We start from the raw sequence: 19,662 nt of genomic DNA on the forward strand, positions 1-19,662 counted from the left end.
AATTAGGTTGTCTTGTGGGAGTGATACAACGAATGACACATGCGGCTGATAATCACTTTTCTTATCTCACAGGTGCTATGATAGGGCTAATTAGGGCTGTATTCTGGTATAAGAGCAGCCACAAAAATGAATCAACATGTTGTGTTCTGTGTCAAATCCAACGAGTTTGCTGGAGTGGGCAGTGGACTACAAAATTCACCTACAAATAAGTACCAGATTTAAGACGAAATGTTTATTTTCCAAAATGACCGCTGTCTTTGTGGAGGCTCTACACTTCATTCTGTAGCCCAAAATGCACCTTAATCTGAACATACCAGGCAAAATAGAGTTTGAGATAGAATAGAGTTTGTTTGAAAGCTCGCTTAAAGAGGCCAAGACAGGAAAGCCAGTATCCAAACCTTCTGGCCAACTCAAAAAAAGCAAGTAAATTGTCAGATTTTGCTTTCTGAGAAATTTATTTGTGGGATCAGTGTGTCCTGCAGCATATGAGCAGCAAGATTTATATTCCAGCAGATGTTGAAACTGAAGCCAGTGCCAATGATTTTGGACTTTAAACCAAAGTAGACTCGACTGCGTGTCTGTAGAGAAGTTTGTAGAGCAAAAAAATCAGATGCGAATCAATAAAACAAATATCAACATTTGAATTGTCATTTGAATGATCGACTTGTTAACGGCAAAACAGGGGGCACATTGTGTTTCCTAGGTTCTCTTAAAGGCATCAACTATATTTCTTAACCTTCCTCTCAAACTATACGAAGGTGTCTGTGACCTTTCTTTTCCCCTGTATGCTGAGACGGGCCTTCAGTCTCGAAGACAGCGGTGATAATTAGAACCAGACACGCACGAGTGATTGGACTTTTTGCAGTACAAAACAACACTGTCCTGTATGCAGCAAGGCCACCGTAAGTGCCTTTCGCGGGCATGTGTGCACATGTGTCTCTTATGCTCTCCAACAGTGAGTTAAGGCCCATTCGCTGTTTGTGTCCCTCCACATCCATCTACCCGCACGCCCCCACACAGACTCGTACAAACACATCATTCATTCGGAGCGCTTTATGAAGTGACTCTGAGCTGATAGAACAAGGCAGACACTGACACTCATTGATTCAACTCCCTGAATAAGTAACTTGAATGATGGACTGACGTTAACCACAACTTTATGATTAATTTTAGACCATAAATTCAATTTAAAGAACACATGCACTCGGTCAATGACAGGTTATAATCATCATTTTCATTAAACTGGGATAAATTTAGTATATCTACTGAGTGACTGGAGCTTTTGAAAATCACGCTATTTTCCAGTGAGTCATGGAAGTAACATTTCATGTTCAAGTTCACCTTCTGTGGTGAAGCTGTGACAGATGGCTCACCTGCCCACCTCCACAGTCACAATCTGCTGATGCTATCCCACTGCTACACTATGGGGTTTTTATTTTTAAACAAGTGATTTAATGTAAATGTGGATCTATTTTGGCCCCATATAGTGTCAACAAGAAAACACAATTAACCACTGATGTACAGCACATGTTCTATATGTATAGTTCAGTGTTTTCTTTTCTCTGAAATGACTTGTCATGCACCTCTGAAATGCTGAGCAGCCTGTCGGGTAGACTTTCAAACGCTGTCTACTGCCACAATTATATCCCTTTTCTTTTTTTTTCCGGTGTCCTTGAGGGAGTGTCGAGCAGAAACTTTCCGAGGATAAACAGAACAGGGGTTGATGCTGCTGTCACGGCCTGGCTGTGAACGCACCTGGCCTGACAGCAGGGGCGAGACGCAAGGGAACAGAGGAGAACACGGAGGCGGAGAGGAGCGGACAAAATATGAAACAGAAAATTGTTAACTCCGTAACTTTACTGGACAGGACAGGTTTTTGTGCTCTGTGCAAACTGACACGGTGTCTACCTACAAATAGAGCTGAGGCGTTCGGGCAGAGGGCTCTGAAACGATCTCAGTCTTCTTCAGAGTTGGAGGATTTGAGCTTTAACCACAGCCGCTCAGAGCAGCACTAAAGCACTTCTATGAAATCCAGTGTACAAATGTGTGTACATGGAAGCAGAACAAAGGGAACCTGTGTTGGGTCAAAGCCTGGTTGTTAGGCTATCGTCTTATGTATGTCAATGTGTTCAGTGTTAGCTTTTAAAAGAGTTACATTCAGCACCAGCAGCCACAACACACACTTATGATACGAAAACCTCCACACAGAACAGTGCTTTACAGTAAACAAATTACTGTACATGCACGTGCACTTAACAGATGAAATTACACGTGCACATGTACTTTAAGGACAGTCGTGTCTAGACATGGAGCAGATAAGCTTGGTTTAGGATGCAGGTATGAAAGCATTGTTATAGCCCCAAATTAAACCCCATATGCACCAAAAGGATGTCAAATACAAAATCAACTTTAGTGAGACTGAAATCTGAACTTCCTTTGCAAAAACGTGTTTTGAATTTGGCTTTGCATGCACGTCAAGTGTTCCGAACACAAAGCTTACTGGTCTGACCAGCTTTATGTTTAAACAACACCAGAGAATAAACACAGCTAACACCAACATTCGCAATGAACCCAAGTTCGTATTGACTGGGCTGTACAGGTCATATGATCAAATACACTTCAGAGCAAATACAAGAGCCACATTTTTAATCTTTAAAAATTAGTTGAAGTTCTACACAGTGAATTTGACTGGTTTAATCAGTGATGCTAGTGATCAGAATGGCTTCCAAATTGGGTTCCTGGTGAACGGATGAGAATAAAGGGGTGATTGAGAAGCAAACGGCAGCATGGGATGGGGTCTAGGCCTGTGCTGGACAGGAAGTGTAGATGGCCCGGCAAGGTCTGGGCTGAAACTGGAGGACAGAGATGTTTTAGAAATGGCGCGGGTTAGATGAGGATCTTGGGTTTTCTGGAACAAAGGCCAAGTCATGGACTAAGAGTAACAGAAGGGAAAGGCTTTTTTTTTTGCATGGCTACAAACGCCATCATTTAACCTCCAAACTCATTCTACTGACTATGGTTTTTAGAGTTGTCTTTAAATTTCCCATGTATATTTAACGTCTGTCAGCTATTTTGCATGTTATTGGCTAAAATATTTGCATTCCGGTCTGAGTAAAAAGAAGAGTAAAGCAAGAGTGAAAAGAAAAACCTGAAAATATGAGAGTACCAGTGACAAGCAGAGATAACTGGGAACAGTTGTCACAGCTGCTTACTACCCAGATAATAGTACCTGCATAACAATAATAAAGAATAAAAACATATTTATTGAAAGCAGTGATAGAATGTGGTTGAAATAAACACTTTCTCAGGTACAGATATATATGATGAAAATAAGCAAGGTCAAAAAAATAAGAGGAGTCAGAGAGGGCAGACCATCATCACCACCATCATCCTGTCAGTGAAATCTGTGCTGTTTTACATAGCTGGATAACCACTTTTGATTGTTGATTACAGCATTCCAAGCATCCACTATCTTCACCCTGTCTGTAAAAGTACAAAAGTAGAGAGTACTGCAAACAATTAACAACAGACTCCTACTGTTTTGGAGGAATGTTAAATTGGGCCGGAGTTCATGCTGCACGCCCATAGGAATGATGCAAAACTCCACTTATCAAGTTTATTCTATACTCCAAGGCAATTTGCAAGACATGTAAGAATGTCGTCAAATTCATTTGCAGTCAAACTGAATTCTAAGTTGATCTAAGAACCTCCATCTGCAAAAAAAAACACTGCTGGGAAACAGTTTCTTCCACGGTTTCCTGAATCTTTATATTTCTCGTATGTCGTCCACAAAACATTTATGAGTGTTAATAATATACAGTAGAGCCGATGGTGCTAAAAGGGCAATACGGTCATGCTGCTTCAAGGCAGGCGCCAACCTGTGTACGTGATGTGTCGTAACAGGGCAAAGGAACAGGTGTGTCTGCACGTACAAATTTCCCATTTGTGAGAAGGTTCAAGGTTTGCAGATATAAAACGGAACAAGACTAAAATGAAAGTAATTTACTGTTGCTCTGTGACGTTTTATAAGTTGAGGCAAATAGCCTTTATAGTCCATAAGCCAAACTGCCATGGCAAAGAAAGGGAGACGTATGACTTTTAATTTATTTAAATGTAATTGGATAACAACTGTTACAGGGAAGAGCTTTGCAGAAACAAAGAGCCTGACCACCAAACAATGGTGAGGTGTCAACAGGAAAAAGCTTGAGCAACCTGAGGCTTAAATGGGGGGGGGGCTTCCTGCAAATGGCTCAGGAGAGAAAGAGGAAAAGGGCAGAGGAGATGGACGTTATATCTAAGAATCACTTAAGCCATAAAATAGCCTGCAATAGTGAGGTATATAAAGCAGATAAGAAGCGGATCAGCTAGCTGCAGAGGCAGCTGTATTAGAATAATGGCTTTCACTTTTGCTTCTGTCGTTAAAGATCTGATGTAGTCGCTCGTATGAGTCAACGTCCATTAGCATAGCATTAAAAGCAAAGCCATGACCTTGCTGGTGTCAGTCAAAGAGAAGCTCATGAAAATTAGCACAAAGAAAAGTATAGAGATTATGTAAAATCAATAAGCTATAGAGATGCCATAGAGAGAATATAAGGATCTGGGGTATTCCTTTGTGAATTGGAACACATCACGGTGGAGTACAGTAAAAACCACTGTTTGTGGGTCAGCGTGTAACTATTGGGGCATTTGGTTTCCTATGTCATTACCAACAGGCTATGAATACAGACAACAGAGGGAATAAAGCCTCTTGTCTGAAGACTTTTCATTTCTTTCTTCCATTCAAGCCTTTGCATTCCACGTATTTTATTCCACTCAACTGTAAACTAGTAAGCCGGACTTTACCTTTGCAAATCTTTTCAATGAACAGAAGCAAAACCTCTCCTTTAGAGTTTGCTTCAGCATTAATTCTAATCCCAATCCTAATTTCTATTGGAAGCCAAATAATGCTCTTTTTGGAAGTTTCCCATTGTGAAAAACTACTTTTGTTCCCCCAATACATTGACATTTTCAGATGGGCTGGAACAGTCTCAGCTGTTAATGCGGAATCACCAGCAGACATGTATTTAGTTTTATTTAACTGCTTAAGTTTAAAGTATAAATAAATCAATAAAGTTTAATAGGAAGTTAAGTAAACAGTAGATATCACCTGGAAATGAGAATCAATAACTAATTACCTTCCACAGTGCCCCGATAATTATAAGAGGGCAGTAAAATGTATTTGGATTATAATACGTTCCTTTATTTAACCTACATGAGAAGAGAACGCACAGTAATTATAGCATGAACACAGATTAGCCTGTGTGCATAAATCTGTTGTTTCAATAGCTGTTAATCATATAAGAGAGAAAGTGAACATAAAGAGTTTATAGCTTGAAATAACTTTGCAGTAAGGCCTGACTGTGACTCTAATCTACACAGGAACAGCTCATGTTACTGTACCTCAACTGGAAGTTGTTACTGGATGTTACCGTACCTCAACAAAACTGGAAGCAATCCAGAGCCTGTTTGATCCTTTTAAATGCACTTTAATCTGAATTTCTTTGATTTCTTTGCAGAGATGCTTTAGGTGTGGAGACAAATGTAATTTTTCTCCCTTGGAATAATAAATCCTCTAAGCGAGCAGTGGAGGGACCAGACATGTTGAGTGCTGGCATCATATGTGTCCCAATGACAATCACATGACTATGAAAAGAGTGACATTTCACCAACAACAGGCCCCGTTCTGACCGTAAAGAGGGAGAAATCTGAGAACATCTAACAGGACAGGCTGACACCAAAATAGTCTGACAGACTAGAGGACTTGAGGTATTCAGTTCACCACGCTCCAGTCCAGCCATTTGGGGCATCGTTTCAGACATTTGTGAACTTATCTCATTTGTGGCAGGGTGGGATCCTCTGGAGTGTTCCCAGTTTTAGTTAACACTCATTATGATGCTTTGATGAAAGGACTAACAGGTGATTTGTAGTCGCCAGCTGAGCGAACTGGCTGATCTCATAATCTGCATTAGTCTTTCTGTAAACTAAATAACAGAACAGTCATTCACAAAGGAAAAGAAAAGCTTTAAACTTGAGGTGAGTGAGACATCTCATCTAATCTGATAACCAGCAAACCCTTGAACATGTGGGCCCCATTAACAGTAGGTAAAGTTGAATTCTTCACAGTTGTAAGACGACTCTGCCGGGCACGGCCAGGGTATTTCCTGCATAATGCCCAAATGCAAGACCTAGGTTTGGTTTCATAAAACTGGCCCTGAATATAATATATAATCTTTATTAAACCAGACCATATAATACTTTATCACCAGAAAGTGTGCCAAACCACAAAATCATACTGCTAGTACCTTTAAAACAAGTTCACTTCGGAGGTAATGAGAAAAACATCCTTCCAGGCTTATTCTCCCATTTAACAGCGGTTTCACAGTCCTATAAATTAGTGCAATACGTCCAGAAATACATGAACATTTCTTCCTTTCCCTTCTCCACACACTGGTCATTACAGCAATCGTCACCAGAACCCTCCAGGAGCTTTATCTGTGGATTTAATCAATAAAAACTATGCCTTAAATATCACTTAAAATATCTTTCTAATACTTGAAAACAGCTTTCAACCTCTCAAAACATCTATTAAAAAGAGAATGTGCCTTGAATCCATGAGTATGTGGGAGGCTTATCAGGTGACAATATGACATTTTAATAACCTAGAAACACTGTCTCATGCGACTCTAGACCAGTTTTAATGTTAATGAGGTGACTGTTTCCTCCACTTTTGAGAAAGCCACGCACCCAGCCACACCTTATCATGGAACCAGCATGCCTGCAGGCACGCACATCTGTGCAATACCCACAGTGATTACACAACAAAAATGACGGGCGTGAACATGACGACTGTATGAGTTGAAACAAAAGAATGAGACGTCTGATGACGATAAAGCCCGTAAAGTTGACAGGCACTGCGTTAAGATAAAGATTAGAGGTGTAACAAAGGAGTAATAACTGTAGGGATACAGCAAAGCAAACAGCACTCCTCATTGTGTCAAACATGGCAGTTCACGGTCACATGACAGTTTTCCTTTTACCAATAATTAATGTTTCAAACCTGTTAAATATTCTGTTTTAAAATACATTATTTTAAAGCTACGATTGAACGTTCCTACCTCTTGAGTTGGTAGCCAGGTCGGCCACTTTCTGAAAGGCATCCAGGAAGGTAGCTACTGTGACTGCAGTCGCTCTAGAAAAAAAGAGTAACAAACAAGAAGTGTAAAACTAGCGTCGGACTCTTATAAGCACACAGTAATCTATGAACAAACGGTGTAAAAACGAATGGGAGAAGTGAACAAATGCTGGGTTTATTTCAAGGTAGGATGAAAACATACGTGTGCAGGCATGTGAGTTGCATTTCAGACTTGAAAACTACATGCACGCGTTACATGTAGGCTGTAGACACTAGGCTGGGTGAGTGGTTCAAACTTAAATATGCCTTGCTGTGTGAGGAATGCCTTTGTGATTACTTAAAGGCTGTTGGAATCCTTCCAACTCAGCGGTGCAGCTCTTGAGCTTGAGTTTGTCACACTTAGAGGTCAATGAATGGATCAAGGTGGGATCTACTCTCTGGAAAAGGAGCTTGGGCTCTTTTCTACAGCTCAATCCCCCTTCTCCGTCATTATGGATGCTTTCCCAAGCCTTTAGAACGCAATGTATAATATTTCTGCAGGATATAGCATTACAAAATGTCCTAACAGCATCTAAATGTCTGTGTAGCCTTTGTTTATTTAAATTAGTTCCTTCACTGTCGCACAAAACTGCCCAGCTAGGTGGCAAACACTGACTCACCTGATGATTAAGACTGCGGGTGTGGGGATGAAACGCTCTCTATGTGTGCGTACGTATGATCCCAAAGGAAACTTGTGACCAGTCATGCATTCTAAAAAAAACAAAAGTCTTCGCAAACACTTCTGAGCGATCACATCAGAATCACATCAGAGGCCTGGGAACTTCCACAGGGTCCAGATAAGTAGCTTTCGAAACTATTACCTTCAGGTGGAACTGATTTGCTGCCCACTGATCTAAGGTAAAGGTTGAGCGTAGACTTAAGGGATACTGTGCTGGGATTAAATTCCTGATGCTGTGATAACTGTCTCCTGACTGTTAAAGTTGTTGCCTGTTAAATGAAGTTACAGCTCCTGTGGACATCATAGAACTTTGAAAGTGAGGCGAAACCACCCTGACAACATTTATTTAATGTGCTCCTCCAGTGACAGTTACATCTAAGCCAGTGATTTTCTTTGTCACGCAGGCATTTAATGTAATTCCGCTTAGTTGCCGATCAGAAGCTTGAAGGGAGTGTCCTTCAAATGGAAAAAGAAACATACAGAGAAGGACATAGAGATTCCTTTCTATTTAAAGCCCGGTGAGGAACGACAGCAACCTCTGATATCTGCCTCAACTTATCCATGAACACGGTGGTACACGGACTGTATTCTGCATGCAATGGCAGCCGGGCCTTGATCGCGTGCGTGACCAGGTTTCATGTTTGTTTTGGGAAGTAAAACCGAAGTCTGTGGTTTACAGTGCTGCCTATTATTTACTGTACACTGTTTCATCAGTTTACAGCAGTGGATGACTGAAGGAGAACTGACTTCTTGAATGATTTGAATTTAGCTTCTGTATAACCTGTCAGCGCTGCGAAGTATTTCATGATCTCACTGCTATCAAATCTGCAAACATCTCTGTCACGAAAAGACAACTTTAGCACACAGTATCTATTCCAGAAGGCCTTGAGCAAGCCAATCTAAATTCCCCAAAGGCTCCAGGATAGAAAAGCTTCGTTCTTTTTCAGACAGAGACCGTCACCACAGCTCCCCTTATGTATAACAGTGATATGAATGTCATTAATCAGAATTCTTCAAAAATTTCTGTTTTCAAAAATATCCGCGTGCTTCTCCTTAAGCCCCGCTGGGTTTCATTAGCAGAATATGACATTTTAAGGGGATTTGATCCTTAAAAAATGGACCAGGAGGAGGGAGCCTGCCACAGCTGCACCAACCATGACCCATTAACCAGACAGACAAGTTAAAAAAAGAACTGTGATTGGAACACAGCTTGCCTATTCCACTCTACCCTTTCTTCAAAGTCCCATTCCACCATTCCACCTACATGCATGTTTGCATTCATGTGAGTGTGTGTGGATGGGTGTGTGCATGTATATGTTGGCTGCTTAAAACCAGAATGACAAGGGGGGTAAAGTGCCGGATTTGGGCCAAAAAAAAAAATGACAGAACAGCTCCAACACTGTAATTGGTTGATTTCCTAGTTGTTTTGTGAGAGAGGAACAGAGAGTCTAAATTACAGAGTCGTCTTGCTTTAGGATGTCATTACACACAGAGAGATATGCAGCTACCAGTCACTCATTCAGACCAGAGAGGGGTGTGTTTGTATTTTACTGAGTGTTCTTGTGTGTGTGTCCTCCATATAGCCCAGCCCTCAAAATGATTGGGCCTTTGGGTGGGATATAGTGTGGTCATAATCAGCCAGTACGGTCAAATTTGTTGTAGTGGCTGATGGTTGCACTTTAAAGTGGCCAGAAAAAGCCTCATTTGTAGGTCGCCGTGAGCAAAGCCAGATCGTATCTCTTACTGGCACACCAGAAAAGAGGGCACCATTACAGGAAGCCATATGCCACAACCACTGCAGCCTGGAGCAGGGTGCAGGCTTAACTTAATCAGGCAACAGGCTGAACATACTGCCAGCCACAAAATCGGTGCAGCCCACCACACATTAATTTTCCTATTTTAGGGTCATGCACTACCTCCTGTTCTCAATTTCTCTTCCCTAAAACTTACCTGGTGTGTAAACCCAAAAATATATTCGGCAACCCATCTGAAGTTTTAGATATATCAGCACTTTGCAGAGAGATGTGTAACCACGTTAAGGACAAAGCTCGCACATCTGCACTAAAAACGTAGTAGAGAATCAAGATAAAAATTCCTCAAATCCTCCCTAACACACACACATGCACACACTCTGCTCCAAGCAACCAGTCATTAGCAACAAGGCCACAAATACTCCCCTGAGTGTTAGCATGGGAGGGTCACATATTTAACCCCCGAATGATGGATAAACCTCAATAACAAATCACCATTAATGAGCCTTAATACTGAGAAAATGGAAGAATGGAACAGCCCCTGAACCTTTATACAACTGTCAGAATGACTCTGTCTGAGGACATGCGGGTGCTTAAACAGCTAAGAAACTGCCATGTATCGTTAAGCAAAGAATAATTTAGACCACAGGACATCCATATTTACAGTACTTACTGCACAATGAGCTTTTATTTTAGCTGTCATACGTTGTTGGTCTTGGGACACGTGGCCACTTAAAACCAACTAACTAAATTGGCTGGGATGGGAGTCCATTGTTCGCTAAAGATTTGTGATCATTTTGGAAGGAGGTGTGTAAATTTACAGCATTGGAAATACGAATTAAATTAGGCTTAAAAGGCACAATGGGAAGACAAGGGTACAAAATGACAATATAGACGGTACTGTTGAAAGATTAGGCCTTTGTGTAAACTGTCACGACTTATTAGTCTATGCACAAATACTGCATACATGGCAATTTAAGATGTCTTCTGAAGGGTATGTGCAGTGACATCTGACACAAGACATAATAAAGAAGGAAATGACATTTGGATGGAGAGTGTTACATAAGAATGAGGCCTTTTACAAGCAGCATGATAAATTTTATGCTATTACCTTATGGATTATCCTTGCAAGACCAATGGTTACCCTAATTTCATCAGGTTACATTGTATAATGTTGTCTTGATGTTGTAACGCCTTCAGGATTTAAATGTTATCAATCTTAACGTAAAATTGATATGTGGGTCGTGAACATAGTATTTATTATATAACCACAAAATACTGACCTGAGTTGTGACTGCAGTTTGCCGGCCTTGGTGATAAAGTCCTCCCAGACAGGGTAGCTGCTCTGTGAGGGCGAGGGGGAGAGACAACTGTTACAAACACAACCCCTAGAATATATTCCACCGTTCCCTTGGTTATCTAATGCTTTAACAAACACGGTTTTATCTTCACGTCTCACCTCAGCTGCAGGGATAAACAAAGCTAATTAAGGTTAGCCTAAGTGCTTTCCCCTGCAGTTGGCTCATTTCTGACATTTCACCAGAAAAAAAAGATCCTGTTGTACCTTGTTGTCATTAAACCTGAGGGAAGTGGCTGATGCACGCTAAAGACTAACATTTAGTTAAAAAATGAAGGCAGGACTTCATTTCAAATGCTCCTTTTAGTTATTTCTTTTTGGTATTTACTGCATTAGTTGGAGAGCAGATTAACTCCCAAAAACTCAAAATGGGCCACCGATCGGTTTGAGAACCCCCCCTCCACCAACAAGGCCACTCATACTATGATAACGGATTTGGTTCCCAATGGTGCTCTAAATTGACCTAAATCAGGTCCTGAGCTGAAATGGCTGGGACCCGTTTATGAAGACAACCACAGAGAACAAGGCGCATAAGGCATCAGGAGGATGACACCAGTAAAGATAGTGAAGCTCTACTATGACCTCATGCTTCTCACTAATGTGCAACTACTGTCAGAAGGCTGAGGAATGTCAAGTTATGCTGTGAAACATTGCAACCAAAGACCAAATGTACCTTTTCCAACAATATCTCCTTCTCTCTACCACGTCCCCGAGACTTGGTGTATTTAAGTCACTTTAGTCTTTGATCAGGCCTCAATTTTCCTTTCTACCTGCGTGACGCAGCACACTCCCCAAGGTTGATGGCCTCCGCACTGCGTGTCTCGCTTAATCGGCAAATAACATTGCATCTGAATGATCAATGCAAAGGCAAAAACGCCGGGCCCTGCAGAGATGGCTGCCAATGTCGCCAGGTAGCAAAGTGGCCCGACAGTTGGTGGATTCGTGGAATTGGACATGGTACAATGTGAAGTGCTGAACAGCCCCGCGGTGTTCATAACAAACTTCCTGACTCCAGACGACCCGGAGGCTGGCCCATTTGACCCACACATGTCAAAGCATTCTAAGTCTAAGGGTACATTTCTACCCTGACAGCTACATTCCAGACATTCCTGCAGGCAACTACAACAGCTGGGGAATCTGCTAATTGTCTCATTTGCTAATCTGCAGAAAATATCAAAATAACATGCCCTGGTTTTCACAATGATAGGTGCCACATTTAGCCTATATCTAATATTGGATGCTCCATTTTTAAGTGGAACAAATGCAGGTGGGACCAGCCAAATGTACTAGTTACCTACAAAGCCCCATTTACTGCTACCCCAAACATCAACGAGGCGTATGTGTCAAAACAGTACTGAATTTTGTTTTGGTAATAGACGTGTAATAATGCATTCATGACAAGACGGGTCTTAAGAGTTGAGAAATCTGATGGTGCAATAGAGCAACACCTATGGAAGGAAAGGAAAACACTGGTGCAGCTTTCCTATAAACTAGTGTGGCGAATTCACCTCACAGGGAGGTTTTCGACCTTGTTAACTGCAAGCGCTTAGCTGGTAGAAGCTGGTTTTTTTGCATACCTTCATGTCTCCAATAACAGTTTGGAAGAGTCCTCCGAGCGCGCTGCATTCTTTCTCTATAGCAGCCTCCATTTTCAGGACCAACTCCAGTGGTCAGTCCCGACACGGTGAGCCGCCACCTCGGCCAGGCAAAACCCAAAAAACTACAATAGTAGACGAGCGAAAAACAAAACGCGGGCCAAGGTTCGGGTAGTTTCCCTGTTCAGACGACGGGTTAAAACTTTTAGTCCCCTAACTGGTGCGAGGGGGGGAAAAAAACACAGCTGGATTCTACGTTTGACGCTACTTGGAATGAAAAGAAGCCGCTAGGACGGAGGACAAATTTAAATCCCCCTCTCCCCTCCGCGCCACCTTGCTAATAACCATGGCGAGAGGCAGAAGGTAATCGCCACAGGTATGCAAATAAATAATCAATAGTTCAATGCCCGCCTGGCGATAACGTTAGTCCGTATCTCGACAGGTAAATACCGACACCCGGTGCTCCGGCGGCCGCCTTCCAGAGTACTGCGACGGAGAAATGATGAGCCGAGTAATGGAAGTCAAGCTAACAGGAAGCATCAAATAAAGGTGTTTCCGGTTATTGGCAGCATCACCCTAAAATAAGTTACAAGAAATTCTAAATATAAAACTCTATTATTGGAAGAAACATAAGGTAGAAAAGCATCCTCAATACAATAACGTCTTTTCTCATTTAATGGAAAGAATTTCGATGAATTGAAAAAATTTCCATAAAATGTATTTTATTGTGACGGCTTACTGGCAACACTTCCGGTAACATCCCTTCTTACCTATTGTTGCAAACAGCTATCAAGGTAAGGAGATATACTTCTTGTTTTTCAAAATCTGTTTCATGTTCATGTTTCCACTAACCTGTGGGAAATATAAAATTACTGAAAGATATAAAAAAGATGCTAAAAATCACTAAAATTATGTCAAGTATAAACAAAAAAAGACGGCTAAAAGCACAGTTGGACTCTTCCTCCCCTTTGAGTTTTACCTGACTTGCAGCTGCTCTAGTTAGCTTTAGTGAAAGGCCCAAGAACAAATTTTAAAGAATCCAACGTTTTATTGTTTCCATATATACAACTATCTGGTAAAGTAAACGCGGAAGCTTTAAACCACTTAAGTAGACAAAGGGCGACATCTAGCGGTTGGCATTAGGAACGTAACCCCCTGCAGATAACTTATTGGGTCATGACGCAATAACATTCATTGATATTTCTGTATCGTGCTTTAAAATATAAAGAACACTTTTTCTTTACAAGCCAATGCGTGTACAAATTTATAATAGATATAATTATTCTCAATAATTTCAACCCAGTATCAGGAAGACGCTGTGCACAGGAAGACAAACACCTTTTTGTTCTTTAAATCATTTATTTCTCTAGTTGTAATATAGCAGTTGTTAAATAGAAAAAATATATATTTAAAACTGTTTTAAATTAAACATTTCTAAAGCCTAATGCAAACAGATGTATATGTTAAATGAATCAAGTGGAAGACAATTATGGGCTAGGATCAATTTCAAAAGCTTTAAAATAATCACAATGGTTAAAAAAACACTAAACCTTTCGTAATGTCACAGTTTCAAATGGCTGGCAAAAATCTTTTTAATGTTCACAAGTCATGTGTTCATTTAGAAATAGCTATACATCCTGAAACAAATCTTGTATAACATGTAGACAGATGAGGAAAAACACTAATGCCAATTTGAAATAAGAACTCCAATAAATTAGAAATTGAAGTCCAAGATCATATAAGTTATTAGATTTTTGTTATATTATAGTTATAGATTTGATTAATGTAGTGTTAGATAATCATTCTTTAGCACCAGGGGTCACTGGAGGACAGGAAAAATGGTTGTAGTGTTCTGGTATTATGCTAAATCTGTGCATGTCAGCAGCACAGTGGGGCACAGTTTTATTTAATTAGAAATGGGAAATGGACCCTCTGCTGAGGATGTGACTCATATCACATCGAATTCTCAAGAACATCCCTTATGCAGTACAGTGATCCCTCGTTTATCGCGGGAGTTGTGTTCCAAAACTAACACGCGAAAAGTGAAGTAGTCAGCTTTAATTATTAAATTATTTTACAATGCAATACTGAACTATAGAATGAAACCAAAAATCAAAACCTGTTTTAAAGCCCAAAATTTGTTTAAAACAATAATTTTGATATAGCAATACAAGGTTGGAAACATTGTCACTCACGTATTTCCCAGTCCCAGCTGCGCCTCTTCGTCCTGACTCCGCTCCGCTGTAGCGTCTGTTTCTACTGAAGGCGCAGGAGTCTTTCTCCGAGAGAAGAACATTGTTATGGGTAGTTGTTGGCGCTCTTTCTTTTTCTGAGCAAGAAGATTTTTATAAACGGATATGCCACCTTCGATTATATTTGAGAACTGCAATGAACGACTCGCAAAAAAAATCCGTGAAGCAGCGAAGCCGTGAAAGATGAACCGCGATATAGCGAGGGATCACTGTATAACATTGCATCAGCCATCCCAGATCCTGTCCCTACTTTCATCAACCTTCAATTTCATTTTCAGAAAAGTGGAAACCTGCTGACTAACTTTAAACCAGTACCATCCAGAAAAGCTTCCAGGAGAACGTTGCCATCTTTTGTTAAGCTCCAGGTGGCGTGGAGCTATATAATACGTCCATGGGAATCCAAACAATGAAGCAAGAACATAACTAGTTTCTGTTTTCCTCCTCTTACATCCTCCATCTTTTAAGGCCCATCGCCAAGCTGCAGCCATAGCACAGGGTCGTCACGAATGCGAAAATCTGTCAGAAAGGGAATTTGAGACAAACGTTCAAGATTTGCATACGTAACAACCATCCCCCCCCCCAGCAGTGAATGCTGTGATGCTCACCGTGGCCGCCACGTTAATACTGTACTGCCTGTAGTCCAGCGTGGTGAATATGTTGCTCGCCGGGGAGGTCAGGCACATGGTGCCGTTGGGCAGCAGCAGGAAGCTCGCGCCTCCGTTCGCCGCGGTGACAGCGGCCTCCAAGGTGAAGGCAGCAAAGTAGAAAAGCAAAGCCAGGAAATGGTAAAACACATCCTGAGAAGAGCAAAGAGAGAAGCTGTGAAAAATACGCATGCAGTTGATTGTTTTCCAATGTTGGCCTGGAATTTTAATAGATTCTCTGCTGCAGGGTAACGACAGAAGGGACAAATAATTAGGCTATTATCAGTAGATGCAGTTTTTGACATAGAAGGTCACGTAAAGACGTCACGTCTGACAGTAAGACGCTAACCGGAGTCTGCGTCTCTCTCTCTGGGAGGCTGGCCAGATTACAAGCGGGCCTTTGTGGTGTTAGTGTGAGCTCATCATGCGTGTCACTCTTTGTTTGGTTGAAAACAAACAACCTCACACGCCCGGTTATCAGCGGGACCAGAGTGGAGACCCGGGGGCGAGGCCGCCCGTGTTACTGTTATGGCAAGGCAACAATCGTAACACAGGAGGTTAATATTTATCTTATATTAGCGATACTGTTTATCAGAGTAGCTGTACTTGGCCTACATCTGTGCTTATGCTGCCTCCTACTGAGGAAGCTCCAATTTCACAAAAGGAAATTTTTGAGTACAAATGTATTTTGGAATGATTATTTGACTTTTTGGATACACTAAAATGTATTAAATAAACCCAAAAGCTAAAGTGCCATTGTCATAGACAATAATACAGGAATTTCAGCCCAACGAACAACACTTTGAAGGCACCATTTGTTTCCTAATGACAACACCCTGAACATTACTGCCACTACAAAGCCATTCACGCCACCCATAAAAGATTCAAATTATGGTTAGAACAGGTTTATGGCCTGTGTTAAGTAGAGTCAACAGGTCTGAAGACAGGGGCTGGGTTAGTTTAAATGCTCTGACAGAGGTGAGTTAGTTTTCTCTTAGAACAGGAAGTGAAACTGCTCATCCTGCAACAGTGATCATAAATAACTGTTCCGACTTCATCGGAAGGCTGACACTGGAGAAACCACCATAAGTAGTCGCCTGTCACTGATTTGCATTCACCAAGCAACGGCCGCTGCTGCCATGGCAACGCTATCAGACATAGCCATCCGAAAAAAGGCGCCTCGTGGAGATTTATGCGCAAATGTGCTCGTGTGTGTGTGTGTGTGTGTGTGTGTGTTCCCCCAAATGGTGCTCAAAGCACACCAACCTGTGCAGAAGAGGTTGAGAGTGAGAGTTAGTGTCAGAGAGCTGGAACGACGGGCTCTTCCTTCAACTTACCAAGCAGTTCCAGTCGGTGTTGATGCGGTCCGCGAGGCCGGTGATGAGGAGAGCGAGGTATGAAAAAGAGATGAAGAACGTGGTGAGGGCGACGAACATCACCCAGCCCTGCAGCAGCGGCACGGGCACGTTGGAGGAGGCCACCAGGATCCACACCAGCCCACCGAATAACTGTCAACAGGAAAGGAAAGACGCCGGTGACGTGAAATCCAACACTCCAAAATACGCGTCCGGTTGTCCACCACTGTGAAAATAGTCAGTCTTTATTGTGCACGTCCTTCACCCGGCGATGTCTCATTTGTTGATGCACGTCACACCGTTGTGCCTGGCAACAACAAACATGGCTGATCAAGTGTCATTTCTTCCTGCGCCGCACTTTCAAAGGAGCAAACAGTATTTTGGATAATTATGAGCATTAAAACTTCGTTAGAATTTCAGAAAACGAGTAAAACTTTCCCAAAGGCGAAGCATTTACACACTCTCTGATGTTAGGAAGCAGCTGTTGCCAAAGATAAATCCCCAAAAGGCTGGTTCGAAAGTTCAGTGTAATAAATTAACCGCAGATTCTTTGGGGAGTTTAGGGACAATTCACTCGTAGTCTTTTATTTGCTTTAAATTTTAATAAATTGTAAGTTATGCGTGTGGATTTTGCATCTCTGCAGTCCAGGTTTGACATGTAGGAGGGGCACCAGAAGAGGTTGCTGTAGAAACATGTTAATGGCGTTTGTAATCTGCGACCAACTCAAAAGATACGAAGTCAAACGACTGTAAATGTAGCGTGTGTGTGCGTGTGTGTGACGCCGGAATGGAGAGACCTCGGGAAACAGACAGGTTTTTTACTCTCTGCTTACCCAGAAGCAGGTGTCTGTCAGCCCGGGGCGACATTGGTCTTTACGGGCAATCACTGCTGCGGCTTAGAAGCCGCACATGAAAGCGGAAAAATCTTAATTTAGAAAAATAAAAATAAAAGGCTGCAAAAACATGGCTGCAACTGCGACTGTTTATTAAGCAAATCAATAAATAAAAAGCCTCAACATGGGCCACACTTACCAATTCTAAGCAGATCAAAACTCCGGAATAAGTCCTCAGCACTTCCAGTCCCAGAGGTAGAGAAATACTTGCCGCTGGGAAAGAGGTGGCAGCGGGGTTCGGGTTAGCAGCTGGTTCCGACATCTCTTCTCTCTGTCTCCCCCTCTCCTCTCCTCTCCTCTCCCCTCTCCTCTCCTCTCTTCCCACAGAGAGCTCGGTCCGTTAGACAATGGACAGGAGGAGTGGGTGGAATTCCTCGGGAATCAAATGTCCCCCAAACAGGTCGGACAGGTGCAGGGGCCACTCCCTGGAAACCTGTGCTGCGTTCACGGACCTCACGGACGATCCCGCTTCAGCGAGGGGGACAGTGTCTGAAGAGGAATCGTGTTTTTTATTTCTTCTTTTAACCTGAAAACAAGATCATGGCTTTTTTTATCCAAGATTTAAACCAACCAATGACACAAATAATATGACTAATTTATTGCTAGTGATATATTTAAAATTATATTTGTCCTACAGTTAAGTGAATTATACTCTATTCACAGAATCTGACAATGACTTGATTCGGTGCTGCATTTGACTTCTCATTGGCAGGCAGGGGTGAAGAAACACTGGTGCCAGGGAGCCGTGGCTACAACACACAGAGATTGTTGGTAAGGCCACTGGAAGAGAATGGAGAGCAAGAGGTAGCCTGCCAGTGATGCGTGGGCTGGTTAAAGTTTGATAAGTCAATATTGGTCTAAGAGGTTACGGTGATAGGCTCAGGAGAGCAGAGATCTGATTTCCTTACGTTTTGACTTGTTTAATTGGCAACACCAACAACGAAACAAAAGATGGAACTGATAGGTGAAATGACCCACCCCCCCCTTTCCAATTTCTTAATCAAGTTATGGGGCAAATTGCAACAGCGCAACATCTGGCAGACCTGGTTTGCAAAGGCATGCCAAAGTTAATGTTTAGCATGGACTTTATGGGAGGAAATGTTGATCTAACCTCTGAGAGGACACTGAGCTCAGTTCAGCTCAGTCTTCCAGTTGGCAGTCTGAATCCATTCAGGCTGAATCCAGTGGCTCCCTCCACCTAATCTCTCAGAGCCACACTCCTGAACTTGATGCTGCTTTATCCCTTACGTATGAATCTGTGTGTGTGAGAGAAACATCGTGCATATTTGAGCGAGACCGGTATTCAGCCATGACGACTCCCATCTAATCTCTCCTAATCTGCTTGGATTAATGAGATTGATGCTCTCAAGCAGCAAATTTATGGTGTGATTTGTAACATTCCAGCAATACAACTGCCAAATGTGAGTTTCATTATTGCTGAAAATCGACAGGAAATTCTCTCTTTGAGCTTTTAGAATCACGGATTATCCAATGTTTAGACTCTGTCTCCCACAACCCCAAGGCTCTCTTCTCCACAACCAAAGAGTTCCTCATTTCCAAGAACACGTGCACCTTCTTCACTGTTGACAAATGAATGTCCTTCCTCTCGTTCTTCCAGACTAAACTGGACACAATGACACAAGTTTTCCAGCAACCTGCCTGCGTTCCCTGCCCCTTCCACTGGTCTCCCCTTCCTACACCACCCGGCCTCTCTGTTATCTATGTACTTATCACCTCACTGCAGCCTTTTCGCACCCCATCTTTTTCTCCTGGCTCAAATCCTACTTCACCACCAGACAACAGCTTGTCCGTATCAACAACGGCACCTTCTCCACTGCCCCCCTGTTCCAAGGCGTACCCCAGGGCTTGGTGCTTGGTTCCCTTCTCTTCATCATTTTCATGCTCTCGGTTGGAAACATCATTCGC

At 42.1% G+C, this 19,662-nt stretch overlaps 2 protein-coding genes across 11 annotated transcripts in view; both read right to left on the minus strand.

Annotated features, from left to right (window-relative positions):
* LOC101079892 (MTSS I-BAR domain containing 1) overlaps positions 1-13,102 on the minus strand; it is a 32,093-nt gene extending 18,991 nt beyond the window's left edge. For 6 of the 10 annotated variants that reach the window (XM_029838314.1, XM_011605476.2, XM_029838316.1 and 3 more), the window contains exons 1-3: positions 12,575-13,102; positions 10,924-10,985; positions 7,155-7,228 (exon numbers count right to left, since the gene is read on the minus strand). In XM_029838314.1, coding sequence (XP_029694174.1) covers positions 7,155-7,228; positions 10,924-10,985; positions 12,575-12,646 — 208 coding nt within the window. In that variant the 5' untranslated portion in view covers positions 12,647-13,102. The remainder of the gene's footprint in view (positions 1-7,154; positions 7,229-10,923; positions 10,986-12,574) is intronic. The other 4 variants (XM_011605481.2, XM_029838319.1, XM_011605477.2 and 1 more) reach the window with 1 other exon arrangement.
* Positions 13,103-14,933: 1,831 nt separating this feature from the next.
* mal2 (mal, T cell differentiation protein 2) lies at positions 14,934-18,125 on the minus strand. The gene is made up of 4 exons (XM_003965992.3): positions 17,876-18,125; positions 16,826-16,996; positions 15,450-15,641; positions 14,934-15,360 (listed from the first exon to the last, which is right to left on the minus strand). The coding sequence occupies exons 1-4, from the start codon at positions 17,996-17,998 to the stop codon at positions 15,289-15,291; spliced, it is 558 nt and encodes a 185-aa protein (XP_003966041.1). The 5' UTR covers positions 17,999-18,125; the 3' UTR covers positions 14,934-15,288.
* Between the last annotated feature and the right edge of the window lie 1,537 nt (positions 18,126-19,662).

The sequence above is a fragment of the Takifugu rubripes genome, chromosome 7 (assembly GCF_901000725.2).
Source record: "Takifugu rubripes chromosome 7, fTakRub1.2, whole genome shotgun sequence".
NCBI classification, from domain to species: Eukaryota; Metazoa; Chordata; class Actinopteri; order Tetraodontiformes; family Tetraodontidae; genus Takifugu; species Takifugu rubripes.

Bases quoted from the DNA above. Each gene is read 5' to 3' on its own strand.
- mal2 (XM_003965992.3), bottom strand. From the start codon at position 17,998: ATGTCGGAACCAGCTGCTAACCCGAACCCCGCTGCCACCTCTTTCCCA. The intron at 15,642-16,825 runs GTAAGTTGAAGG...TGCTCTTCTCAG, and splicing joins ACACCGACTGGAACTGCTTG to GATGTGTTTTACCATTTCCT. The intron at 15,361-15,449 runs GTGAGCATCACA...CCTTTCTGACAG, and splicing joins GTATTAACGTGGCGGCCACG to ATTTTCGCATTCGTGACGAC.